The sequence below is a fragment of the Hippocampus guttulatus genome, chromosome 8 (genome assembly GCF_054856545.1).
Source record: "Hippocampus guttulatus isolate MCC_2025c chromosome 8, RoL_Hgut_1.0, whole genome shotgun sequence".
In the NCBI taxonomy this organism is placed as follows: domain Eukaryota; kingdom Metazoa; phylum Chordata; class Actinopteri; order Syngnathiformes; family Syngnathidae; genus Hippocampus; species Hippocampus guttulatus.
In genome coordinates, this window is record NC_141268.1 from 13,244,807 (window position 1) to 13,257,979 (window position 13,173).

At 42.1% G+C, this 13,173-nt stretch overlaps 1 protein-coding gene across 1 annotated transcript; it reads right to left on the minus strand.

Annotated features, from left to right (window-relative positions):
- Positions 1-9: 9 nt before the first annotated feature.
- On the minus strand, positions 10-12,620 carry LOC147201240 (putative nuclear hormone receptor HR38). Its single transcript, XM_086118495.1, has 7 exons — positions 12,451-12,620; positions 9,096-9,889; positions 7,730-7,859; positions 7,287-7,453; positions 6,411-6,613; positions 5,255-5,433; positions 10-5,154 (listed from the first exon to the last, which is right to left on the minus strand). The coding sequence occupies exons 2-7, from the start codon at positions 9,885-9,887 to the stop codon at positions 4,892-4,894; spliced, it is 1,734 nt and encodes a 577-aa protein (XP_085974621.1). The 5' UTR covers positions 9,888-9,889; positions 12,451-12,620; the 3' UTR covers positions 10-4,891.
- Between the last annotated feature and the right edge of the window lie 553 nt (positions 12,621-13,173).

Below are 13,173 nucleotides of genomic sequence, written 5' to 3' on the forward strand. Positions count from 1 at the left end.
AGAGAGAAGTTTCCAACATAGTGAGAAGCGCACACGAACACACACAGAAACAGATATCCTTTTTATCTCTCTCTGTGCTTCTCGAGCAGCAGTGACATTACAATTTGGAAAAAGCCTTCTTCTTTTTTTTTAACGGGCTATCTACATACACTGCATTACAATTGGCGTTCATCATTTTTGTCTTTAATTTATATATTCTTACCGATCAGTTCCACACAATTTCATAACGTAAGCACAAAACTCCAAACAACAGAGTGAAAATGGAATTTTTGCCATGGGGAGAATAATCTTCTCTATATTAAATGTAACTAGAAATAAATAAACAATTAACATGTGTTTTATATATATACATATATATGACAAAAATAGACACAATGTGTTTTAATAGACAATGAAAAAAAAACATAAAGAGTTTAAAAAAAAGGGTAGCTTGCAATATTAATGTATCCATATTTCCCATTTTCAAAAGAAATTTTTACGATCTCATAATTAAGAGATGCAAATTCCAAGCCATAATTGTGAAATAGTAAGTAACAATTAAGCGATAAGTCAGAATTACAAGATACTAGGTCATTGTGATGAGACATAATTATGAGCGACTTCTTTTGAACCACAATGCCAAAGCCTGGGCTGTTTGTGCTCCTTAAGAATATAAAAGGGAACTTTATGAAGGTACTGTGCACGTCTACATGGCAAAATGTGGGAATGATCCCGTCTCAGCTCCTTACTCTTCTATTTTAAATGGCATAAATAGCCTTCAATTCTATCAAGGCGGATTATGTAACCTGTTATGTTTAATTAACAGCGACAGGGCAATAATGTACAAGAACTGAACATTGGAAGGCCAATTTTTGGGTAACTCTGAACAGTTGGACATTAGTATACAATATTTGTTTCTTCATATATTGCCTTATTATCTAATTAACACTTTTACATTGTCATCATGATCTTTGCTGATTGTCCTCAAGTGAGGTTTGTTGTCGATTCGGACATAAATTCACTGCAGATTAACTTGAAATTTAATGTTTCGTGAATGGCTTGCTTCGCAAGATGGTGATCGTCCTGGAAAATGCAAAAGCAAGAGTAGAAAATAACACCAGTCAAGTGCATCACTGTCAAACTCGTAGATTTACACCAAAGACACAACAACAACAGACATATAATAGGCGAGGTGCAAACAGATCCCCAGCAACCAATCCTCCACCGGAGAATGATAATTCACTTAGAAGTTAATACGTCGGGGAGCAAAAGAGCTTTAGTTGGTGATGTGGGGGAGGGGGGAATTGGCGTGACTATTGACGTCTGCCAAGTCATTTATCAGCAGACTCTCTCGGTGAAAAAGCCCAGATCAAATTACGGACGTTTCTATGGGCTCAACAATGGCCGGCTATAAATAAACTCACAGAGGGTTTTCCACACTCAATAACACACCCACGCTGCAAACTGACGAGCGCCATTATATACGTACAAATATATGAGTCTATTAATCAACATGCCATGCCAGTAGAACATGCACGTTTGTAGGTTTGACATAACTGGAAATGAAAGAGGAATAATTCCAAGGCGGCGATGGCCCCACGGAATACAAAGCAGCTTCCCAAAGTTATTTGCAGCTCAGTCCGTCAATAAACGACAGGTGCAACATCCTCACAAGCAAACCTATTAGCTTTCTTCCCACTGCGACAACATTGTCAGCCTCTCCCTCAAACACACGCAAATACTCCGTGCGCATTTATGGGATTCGCTTCGCTAAATCATCCGAAATAAATCTAAAGATAATAATCATCGAGCGAGTCGTGTGGGATGTCGGGATACTCCTGCACATTGGCCCACCGCTGTAGTGACTACAAAAGTATTTTCTATTTAAAACAGAGCAATGCATGTAAATGTTTGAGTTTTGTCAACACAAAGCTGTCTCATGCCCCTTCGGTGTGAATTCAAGTGACAAGAAAAAAAAAAATTGTTTCGTTGACCAACAATAAGCTACTACTACAGTATTTGAAGTTTGAATCTGAATTGTAGCGAATGAAATAGATGTGGGTTAATGCAATACCATTAAAAGCAAACTGCAATCTGTGATCAATAATGTGGGCGGTAAATGTTAGTGTCGTCTACATGAAATATAATGAGTAATTGTTGTGAACATTATTCGAATCTTAAATCCTGTTGCTGTGTGAGATGGATGTTGAAATAACAAAAGCCTACTTACAAAATGGGCAACCGGCCCTCCTGCGCTTATAAAATCCTGAGATATTTATTATTAAAGTTGAGCGGCAGACGACAAATCCGAATGGCACTTTTGAGGGGCAAAAAAAAAAAAGAAAATCAAAAGGGTTCTGCTCTTGTTTCCATGCAGTCTGCCAGCAGCAAAGCTCAGACAACTATATCTCGGTGTACAGAAGGATCAAGTATCGGGTAGATGAGGACAGCGGAACCATGACTTCTTCCTCTGGTAGGGGAGGAAAATGTTTTATTGACTTGGCCAGCTTGATAACATTTCGTAGATCGCTGTAGGTTTTATGTCAGTGCAAATCTAATGTCTAAGTCAGTCAATGTGAAAACTGGTTTCCTTTAACTGCTGTTCCTCACAGACGGGAGGTTTGAATCTCAGCTCAGGCCCACGTGTGTGGGGTTTGCAAATTCTGCTTGTGTGGTTTTTCCTCCGGCTTCCTCCCACATTTCCCAAAACGAGCAAGTAAATCAGGACTCTAAATTGTGCACAGGTGAATCAATATTAGGTGCCTTTGAGACGCTCATTTTACAAACGCTCATTTTACATTCAAACCGCAAAATAAAAGCAAAACATTTTCAGAATTGATTCTCAAATATACTCCATGTGAACACTTTCGCATCATGAAAATCTCCCTATCCCCTGAATGGAGAATTAAATCTATTGTATCTCTCTGGGTTGCACATTGTTTGTAGAGATCTCGGCTGTGCACAGTTTCTCCTAACATCCTGGTGACATTTTATAAGATATTAGCGTGGCTGACTTCAAGGGGGAAATAATGAGAAAGAAACACACAACAGAAGAATGTGCGAGACATGATCAGACACAAACTGGTCAGTGTTCATTTTGGTATGCTAAGGCAGCGGCCCCCAAGCCCCGGGCCGCGGACCGGTACCGGTCAAATAACTTACATCACCTCCGTTTTATTTGTATCCGAATCCAAAGGATGTTTTATTTTGAAAAGTTACCGGATCCTATGTTACATTCGTCTACAGTATGTCACTCTGTCACAGGCGCGCTTCTCGGTCATGTGATAGCTTACCGCTAAAATGAAACCCAGGAGCTAGCAAAATAAGTAAAAAACAAACGTCTTTGGGAAGGGGAAAAGGCCCAGCCAGGAGACAGAAGAGGAGCCTATGACTTTCACGTAAAAGAAGGCTACATTTAATAGACAGTATCAGGAGGCCTACTTAAAATACGGATTTATCTCAACGGGAGATTCCCGCACACCAAGCCCACTCTGCATTATATGCGGTGTATCTTATTTTGAAGGCACGTTTAAATGTTACCATAGCAACCAGAGCGACGTTCCTCATGTCATGATTCGTGTTTTTTCTGATTTTGTTTCGAAAATACCACAGTTTTCATGGAGGTCATATTATATAATTTTGTTGTATTTATCCATCACGCCATAAAGGCCGGTCCCGGAAAATATTGTCTGACATTAAACCGGTCCGTGGGGGCAAAAAAGATCGGGGACCGCTGGACTAAAGAACAAGAAGTCAATAAAAGAAATGTCTAACTCCGCAAAATTCTCCGATTCGAATTATAAAATGGCTTGAAAACGTCATTTGAATTTCTGATTCATTTGTAGAAATTCATTCACGTGATCCCGTGGTAAAAAAAACAAAAACAACAACAACCTCGCCTTACTTGATACGCTCACTCTGTGCAATGTTCACATCTTACTGCATGTACTACTACTTTTTTAGAACTCTATTGACAGATGCTTCAGGCACTTTTTATCAAAAGCTTTTTCAAATTCAAGTTTGTCATCGTCTCGTTTGTGATATTCGAAATGACATTGACATTGAGTCACACGAGCTCAGCGAGAGGGTTGAGGAGTTTTTTGCAAGGCACTTTTTTTTAACCCTTTGAGGGACAGCGGTGACTACAATGGACAGCTTATCATGTTATCAGGTTACAGGGTGCATGAAAGGGTTCAATTGAATACGTGTGTGTTTGTATGAGTGTAGACTGGAAGCCTGCCAGCATCAGCTTGAAAAGATGTCGGAAACTGCAACAATAAAGTAATGGCGGAACACCGTCTGTCAATTACAGCCATAAGGATCATGACTAAACTATGTTTTATCATAACAGGTGTCATCTTTGGCCCTTCCGCAATTACCGTTGTGTCTCCCTTTTCAAACCCCTTTTGCACAATGTCCATTTTAACCTTCCAACACATGACTTGTCTTGTTTCCAGTGGGACCGACAGGCAGGAAAAAGAGATTTGCGTGTTTGGTTCATCATCGACACTGCATAGCCAACATTGTTTTGAGTTGCATAGCATGGCAACATTTACACATTTAGCACAGCAATAAAGTCCTTTTACAAATGCACGCTCAAAATATATGACCACTAATATCAGTTTCGGGTCGCTTTGTAGCACCCGAACGGATAGCATGGTGCATAATGCAACATGAAGACATTTCAATAGACAACAATACACACAGAGGTGGTTCTTCAGAGTGCTTGGTGCTGTTTTACACCGCTAATGGTTCCATGGGGTGCCAATCTTTAAAAATCCCGCATGCATGATTGAAGACCGGCACTGTAGAGAGGGTCCCCATTATTTGGTGACAAGTCAAGTGCTTTTTAGCACCAGCAAAACCACAAAAATAACGTAAGGTGCGTTCCTTCTCCTGTGCGCGTTTGGATTCAGAATGGGAGGGTATCCATAAAGATTTTGTCCACGATAGGCGGAGGGGGGACGAGGTTCTCCAGTTTTAGGTAGAAGATGCGCTGCAGGCCCTGTGTGCAAAGAGTCCTCAGCTCCGGGAGCTTACCCAGAAGCCGAGAGAGATAATTGGGCTGGGTTCGGCTTGTTTCCGATCTGTTTCCACTGGCGTGCTCCCTTAACGATGAGATGAGGTTGCTCTGGAAGTCTTCAACACGTTTGGGTTCTTTGAGGCCGTGTCGATCTAAGAGTCAAAGACGAGTGAGTCACTCAATGAGAAACGCGGTCCGAGCATGTAACCGATGCACTGTGGTTGACCGTGAGAAGGAAACAAACGGCCGTACCGGTAATGATGACGAGTGCCGAAAGGCACGCGAACAGGGAGACGTCTAAGTTCATTCGATGAAGGCTCTGGGAGAAATCCATGATGGAGTCGATCCAGTCCCCAAAACTACGAACACACTGCTGTCGGTGGAGGACCATGCCATTGCAGAAGATCAATTTGTGCTTCACGGGATTTGACCTGGAAAAATGTTAAGTTGTTGGAATGGCTTGAGATACTGATTTAAGTAGAGCTGAATGCTTTGGAAAAATAACGTCATTTTTCTCCTCGTTGTTACGATTGCGATTTCATAGGCGATTATCGTGTGTCGGAAATGAGAACGGAAAAGATTCTTTTTGGAAATTGTTTTTTTCTGTCCGGTACTCTTTCCGCATGAGATTTTTGTGACAATGATTGTTTAGCTGGTTGGCGTTATTTATTGGCAACATAAGTTCCTTCCATCAAGTGGATATGCATATTCATGTATTTTGTACTTTTTGGGGTGAAGTGCTGGTACAAAAATGAATCTAAGTGTTTATCATTTCTGTCTAGAAACTCTTCAAGAATTGCGATCTGATGACGTTTATCAGTTATGTTTGTGCATATGAAGAGCAGCCTTCTTCGATGTGACTTGAATGAACGAGCCGTTAATTGGTGAGCAGTTTTTGCCAGATCGATTGCGAAAAAATGGTGTCGGCCATTGGTGACAATTGATCATTCCGACTGGCTGCTAGCTATAAAGTCAGAAACGGAAAGTGACCAAAGCAAACAAAGTGAAAAGAAAAACAAACGATCCAGTAGATCAAGCTCAGCTAAAGTGTCATTTACTGTATTTGGTCCTTACTTGTATTATGAGTGTGTTGGTCAAGGTCGGTATGTGTGCATTTAATTTCAAGAAATCATAACTGTGGATAGTATGTTAAACAATGACTTATGGACCGTGTTCCATGACAGGAAACGTAAATGACACTATCTATTGACGTATGCCCCACGAAAGTGTGTGAGAGAGGTGGGTGAGTGGGAGGTGATGACATTTGAAGCATGGCGTCTTTGTAATTTGAAAACCGCAATCTACAACCACTGCATGATCGGTCTGAATTCAATTAATCGTTCCGCTCTAGTATTATTACAAATAGGCGTAGTGGCGCACATACAATTCATTTTGAAATGCAGCTAACCTGTATGCCAGGCGTAGGATGAACAGCTCAACAAAGGCAGATTCAAGAAGTAACTGCTGGTCCTCTGTGCAAAAGTCGGAGAATCCTGGGATCGTTTCCGCCCAGGTTTTTATGACTTCCAATGATCCAGTCAATAGGTCATAGAACTGCTGAACGTCACCAGCGTCCTCCTTCTCCGAAACCTTGTCCACCGTCTCCTGGTACTGAGGAGCAAGAGGAGGCGAGCAATACTTTATTCACTCATTTGCATATTTTATTTTACCGTGATGGCCGAGGGGCCGAGCTAATCTGTTGCAATAAGATGAGGCAAAAAAAAAAAAAAGGATATTCACTGGGTGGTATTTTTGAGCACTTTATCGCCAAGGCACATGCTGGCACATGCTGACACTCTGCTGCCACCCCATCAACCAGCATCTCGTTGTTCAGTCACATTGGAGCAAAATTCTCAACGCCTTGCTGCAGTACGTTTTTAGAAACAGACAGGACACTTTGGTATGCGGTTATGCAGACAAGTGAGACGTTCACATTGCCGACCATTAAGAAATGTCAGCCGCCATCTTCCATGTTGCAATGAAAACTGGAAGAAATCAAAACGCAAAAACCTATGAACCTAACCCTAACAATAACCGTCACCCAACCCTAACCCCTACATTCCACAAACAGGGGCTTCAGGCATTTCAACCCTTTCAGTGGGAGGCTTATCATGTTATCGGGTCACAGGTGCATGAAAGGGTTAATATTGTGTCCATCATTGTGTGACTTGTCTCCAGAATTAAACATGGACATCCTTGGTGCAATGTAAATGACTGAAAAAAAAATGGTGAAAGCGCAGAAAAACGAAGATGAACGCAAACTAGCAAGGGCGTGAGCACTTACTTTGGAGTAGTCAAGCTTGCCGATGGTCGGATTGGAGTCTAAATGTGCGCGTACTAGCAAGGAAATGATGTTGACACTGGGGGGGGTGGTGGAGGAAGCCTCAGCCACCGTCTTCGGTTTGGATGGCAGACGGCCTCGGCGACCTTTCAGGCTGTCAGTTCGAACAACTAGGGACAGCAAAGATGAGAGGAAGACTTTCAAGTGCACGCTTGTGTCCTTCACATGGCTGCGCTACACACTTGGGGAATGGGGGGGGGGGGGGGGGGGGACAGCTGCTATAGTATATCCATTTCTTTCTGCAGCTGGCATTGTAAATCTCCACTAACATGTATGCGTCTTTCATGCCGAGCTTTGGTTTCATAAGATTGTTATTACAAACCATAGTTTAGCCATCATCATGCGTAAGTCAGTGAAAACTCCAAGTGAGGCTGACGTTACCTTACCTTCTTTGACCATTCCCACTGTAAGACATTTCTGGAAACGACAGAACTGGCAGCGGTTCCTCCTCCTCTTGTCCACTGGACAGTCTTTATTGGCCAAGCAAACATATTTGGCATTTTTCTGCACAGTTCGCTGTCAATCAAAGCAGTGGGGGAGGGAGAGAGGAGGGGGGGGGGGATAATATCACCACAGCTGTATTGTTTGTCATGCTAAAATTACAGTAGCTATAGTAGTCCTTTATTGGGCAAGGAACCATATTTGGTTACCAGAATGGACTTTGCAAGCCTAACAATGAAAGATGAATTGTGTGATTTTTTTTTCCAATACAACAAATGAAAATCACGTTAGTCAATAAAAATGTATGAATTGTTGTATTTTCTTTGTTGGAATGATCATTTCCTTTTAGCTTTGATGGTATTTCATATCTAAAATAAACAGGTGTCAAAATCAAGGCCAGGGGCCTGATCCGGCGTGCTGCATCATTTTATGTGGCCCACGAAAGCAAATTATGTGCATCGACTTCATGTTTCATGCTAGAAAATTGCAAATTGTCTTTACTTTTGACAACGTTGAGATATTGCAAGCCTTCTTTGTTTCCCAGTCCCCCTTTTTAAACAAATTAGAAATTTTTACTGGCCTTTGATTTCAAAAGTAGTTATTCATCAATTTTTGTGTGGATGTGATATGAGGCAATCAAACATTTATTTGGGTTCACAGTCACCCACCGAAGGAAATCATAACTATGGTGCGGCCTGCGACCAATGAGTTTGACAACACTGTAATCCATAATGGCATAATTAAATGGGTCAATTTAGAGTATATAAAAAGGAAAATGAAAAAGTATTAAACATCTTTTCTGCCACATTGTTTGCTTCAATTTAGTGGATATTGTGCTATTCCTTCTTGTGCGCACTGCCTCAGAAAAACTGTCAAAATATCAGTTGGGTTTTTTTTTCTTGAGAGGATAAAAATATGCTTGTGAGTATTGTTTCGCTGTCTGTCTACATGTGTTTGCTCCACCGTGTGTGTTCAAATATATGCATATGGCATTGTATGTTGTTTGCTGGCATTGTTTGTTCGCATAAAGGTAAACAGGCTGGATTACGGCAAAGCTATGTGGTTAAATACACAACTAGTCACTCCCTTTCTTTCATGATTAGTGATGATAAACATAAACTGGGAGTGGCAATAAACAACTTGAAGCTTCTTTTTGGAAGATTGCTCACTAAAAGTGCCGCTTGATCTGAAGTGAGTTGTGTCCTGTGTAGCGCTGATTATGTTAAAATGTGATATCAAAGATATAAATTTCTGTTTGTATGTCTCAGAATAAGAACAAAATGCAATCGTCAGTGCCTTCCATCCACTCACTTTGAAGAAACCTTTGCAGCCTTCACACGTCCGGACACCGTAGTGCTGACAGGATGCGTTGTCTCCGCACACGGCGCAGCGGCCCTCGCTCAAAGCCGGGTTGTGGATTTTGGGAGACCCCTCGACGAGCCTGGCGCCATGCTCCATGGACATGACGGGGCAATGGAGCGAAGACACTTGCTGCTGAGGGGACATAAAAAAAGGCTCGTCCTGACCAAGCTGAGCATCCTGGTGAGGCAGCACGGGAGAGTGCTGCTCCGGCGTGGGGCTAAAGTGGAAAAAGGAGGCTGGCTTATCAGCTGGGGGGGCTGGATTGTAAGTGCTGAAAGGGGAATCCCATACAGGTGCACATAGTGTCTGAAAGCCTGTTGTCGGAGGGGAAGCGGCGGGGTACCCTGGGCTGCCGTAGTAGTCGGAGCCGCATGACGACAGCGTCTCATCAAGGCAGCTGAGTGTAAATGAGCCTGGGTAACAGCCATACACTTGAAGGTCATCGAGCTTGTAGGCTTGGTTCTGCATCTGACAGTCGGGACTTTCAGCGACCGAGGTGTGGCCAAATGAAACGGTAGACGTGGAAGGCGAGGCGGGAATCTTGCAGGAAAAAGCATCAAACTCCCCAATGTAGCCACTTCCCACTAAGGTATTGATGCTGGGTAACAACGATGTCGACAGCTGTTCCTTCTGGCCACCGACGTCCATCGCCAGTTTGGCACCCGGGTCAGGGTTTAAGAAGTCGGTGCTGAAGTGGGTGTCATGGGTCAGGGATACATGCTGCGTTTGTACACAGGGCATTGCTGGGGCATACAATGACATCGGTTAGGACAGGTGAAACAAAGCGCAAGTGGAAGACAAGTCAGGTTCGGTCATGCTTTGAAAATGTTACAAATGCAAAACGGCTGCCACGTGTGCCACGCAAATATCTTAGTTACCGCATCGGAGTAGTTTGGCACTAAATCACACAAATGCGGTTCGGCGCCAACGTACATGGGTTACAGTGATACGTGAGGCGTCAGCAAAACTATAAGACGGGGATCACTGTGAGTTATTTCTTAGGGACTGATGAATGCCAGCAGTTTGTGGCACACTTCTTAAATTTAAAATGTGCTCAAATGACCTTTAATCATACGTTGAGACAATGTGATTCATCCGTGTAAAGCCACTGACAATTTTAATCATTTCTCACTAATTACACTGGTGAACATGAAATATGAATCAGAGATGGCTCTATGTGACCCTAAGTGTATTTTGTACGTTGTTTTTTTTTAATGGTTTTACTTTTTTCTCTCACGTCAGATTTTTGAGCAATTTTCATTTTTTGTTTTTTAGTTTGACCTGCAAAAAGTTGCGCAATGTTTTTTTTACCACGCAGTGTAATTTACAGCTATGATACTTTTTTAAAATTCCACCTGTTGATGAAGCTAACCCTCAAATTCATAGGTATTTCTAAATATATTACTTAATTACATATCAAAATGTTTTCATTATTATTATTATTATTATTATTATTACTATTATTGTTGTTATTATGAAAACTTGGTGAAAAAACAAGGGCAGATTCAGAATCAGCGCAAAAAAAACAACTCATAAAGTGTACTTGCGTCTCTAATTTTTTTAAAAATGTATCAAGGTAGGGCCCAAATAAATATCAGCATGAACCATTTTGTTTCTATAAACCTCTGCAAGCATTTGTGTTTTCACTTGATAATTTCTACAACATTCCAAGGAAATCACAATGTCCCATCACTGCTGAGCTCTTTTCAGAAGACGGCCGCAACCTCTTGGTGACTCCAAGTGTAAGAGCAACTAATTCATAATAGAGTGCTAGTATAACTCAAATGTGGAAGGTTTATTTTTTCTGAGATCACAGGGAGTGTGGCTACGATGAGTGTTCCCACGAGTGTGTGACAAATGAGTGACAATATGTAAGTCCAGCCTTCCGTCTCTGATTGGTTGTTTGTCCTCAAGTGTAGTGGTTTTTTGAGTATCAAATTAGAGGTACAAGGCCAGAGACGTCTGATTATTTCACAGATTATATTTATCATGTACTACCCTCAAGTCCAGGGGATGATGCCGCCTAAATATTTTTAGGTGGGGTTGGGTGGTTGGTTGGGAGCTGCTGTGATGTTTTTGTTTGTTTGTTTGTTTTACATGTGTCTGATGTGTGACTAGAAAACCGCATTTTACTGGACTTTGAAAATTTTGGGTGGGGGGGGTAGTTGTTGGGTGGGGCTCGGTGTGACTGGGCCCCCTTAGGTGCACCGAATCTAATCATAATGACTGTTTTAACAAATATAACAAAGATGTTTTTTCAGGGGTGGGGGGGTTGTTAACTCACACTTGAGGGCGGAACTTTAACTTTCACTAGCTTATTTTTACACTTGTATCAACTTGTTACTGAAAACATTACTTGTACAATCGGTTCAACAAATGTGACACTGGACCCTCGAAAAGATTATTTCTGCTTCCATTATTTCTTATGGGAAATTTTGTTTTGAAACAAGATCCCGGATTGTTTGTCCATAGAGACTGCGCTGTATTCCTTCTCGGCAGTAATCCACACCCGCCTTCTGTTTCCTTTATTATCCCCTTGAATGCCTATTTCCCATTATGCCCTCTCCTTGGCTTCAAGGCATCTCAGCCCTCTTTAGAAAGTGTAGCCGTCGGTCCAACGGAGCCGTCAGATGCTGTCAGATATTGTGTTACTGGCTGGTCGTGTTCTTAGGAACCTTGAGTGGAGGGCAACCCTCTTTCACGGGGACTAAACCAGGGAGTGTTGCAGATTGTATTACAAGAAGGGCCCAGTGCCATGTGAAATGGGAAGGGTGGCAAAGCCTGGTAATGCCTGTGTGTTTTATGTGTGTGTGTGTGTGTGTTTGCGTGTGAATGTGTGTACTTGCACAGGTGTCTCTTTGAGGGCCGATTCGGGACACTGTGAGGACATTGTTGGAAAGTGATGGTTCAATCGGCCCACAACGAGAGACCTTTAAGGTGCGGCTTGAAGGTTAAGACTTGGCTTTCAGTGTTTAACACCAGGGCTTAGACTCACCCTTGGAACTTTGTTGAGACTGTGTAGAAATGCTTACCTAAAACTGTACAAATGTGCATTGTGTGCATAGCATTGTTTCATCATCTTATAAGATTTCAACAACCCGAAGTTCATCCAGATATGTCACAATAATCTCTAGATTTGACTGAGTGTGTTGAGCTGAAACAGAAAACAACTGAAATGTACTTCCAATGGTTTTTTTTTTTGCAGGACCTTTCCAGCCATTTATCAGGTCATTATCACTGATATAAAATATTGATTAAGTGAAGCAAACAGCATGATTGCAAGTGACAGATATCAAACACTGACCTGATTCACGTAAATATCCAAATTCTGATGTTGTTCATGTACAGTATCCCAAAGGACTGAACTAGGCCCGGCTGATGCACACGCCCACTCACATTTACGCGAGTGCGCGCGCACACACACTCACACACATACACGCATCAACTCAGATCCACGCGGGACGCACCACGCGCTGCCCGTTTTATCACGCTGTGGAGACTACAAGGCGGGACGGTGCCTAAAACGGTGGAAGGAGAGGAGGGCAAGTTTCCGGTCCGCAGCCAATCACGTGGTGGTGGCCACCGACGTCATTTGAGTGACGCATTCGCGGGATTCCACTGACGCAAACGCCCATGCGCGCTCTAAATATAAACCACTAACTTGCTGCTCACGTGGGACTATTAATGGGTGTCAGTAAAGAAGAATAAGTAGAGAACAAAAGAAAAAGCGTACAAATATAGCCGCTGTTTGCAAGAAATGAATGAGTCGTTAACCGTGTCAGCTGGATCTTTTTCAATTTTCTTCTTAAGCTTTTATGATGCATAAAATAAACAGTCCGCTGTATACAGTCAAAATAAAATAACACATACGAACCACATGAAGTATGCTGGATGATAAAAAGCGTTACAAATCCAGCAACAATAATATCAACAACAAAATTGACGCTGCAGCAATTTTCCAACACAAAATCAATTACCTTCAATTCATATCGAGCAATGCAATGGGATAATGGTAACCACGTCCGTC

What these genes read in the sequence shown, in the direction of transcription:
- LOC147201240 (XM_086118495.1), bottom strand. Translation starts at nt 9,887, where the DNA reads ATGCCCTGTGTACAAACGCAGCATGTATCCCTGACCCATGACACCCAC. An exon ending in GCTGCAAAGGTTTCTTCAAA is followed by an intron (nt 7,860 to 9,095) that starts GTGAGTGGATGG and finishes TTTGATTGACAG; the next exon opens with CGAACTGTGCAGAAAAATGC. An exon ending in GCAAGCTTGACTACTCCAAA is followed by an intron (nt 6,614 to 7,286) that starts GTAAGTGCTCAC and finishes CTTGCTCCTCAG; the next exon opens with TACCAGGAGACGGTGGACAA.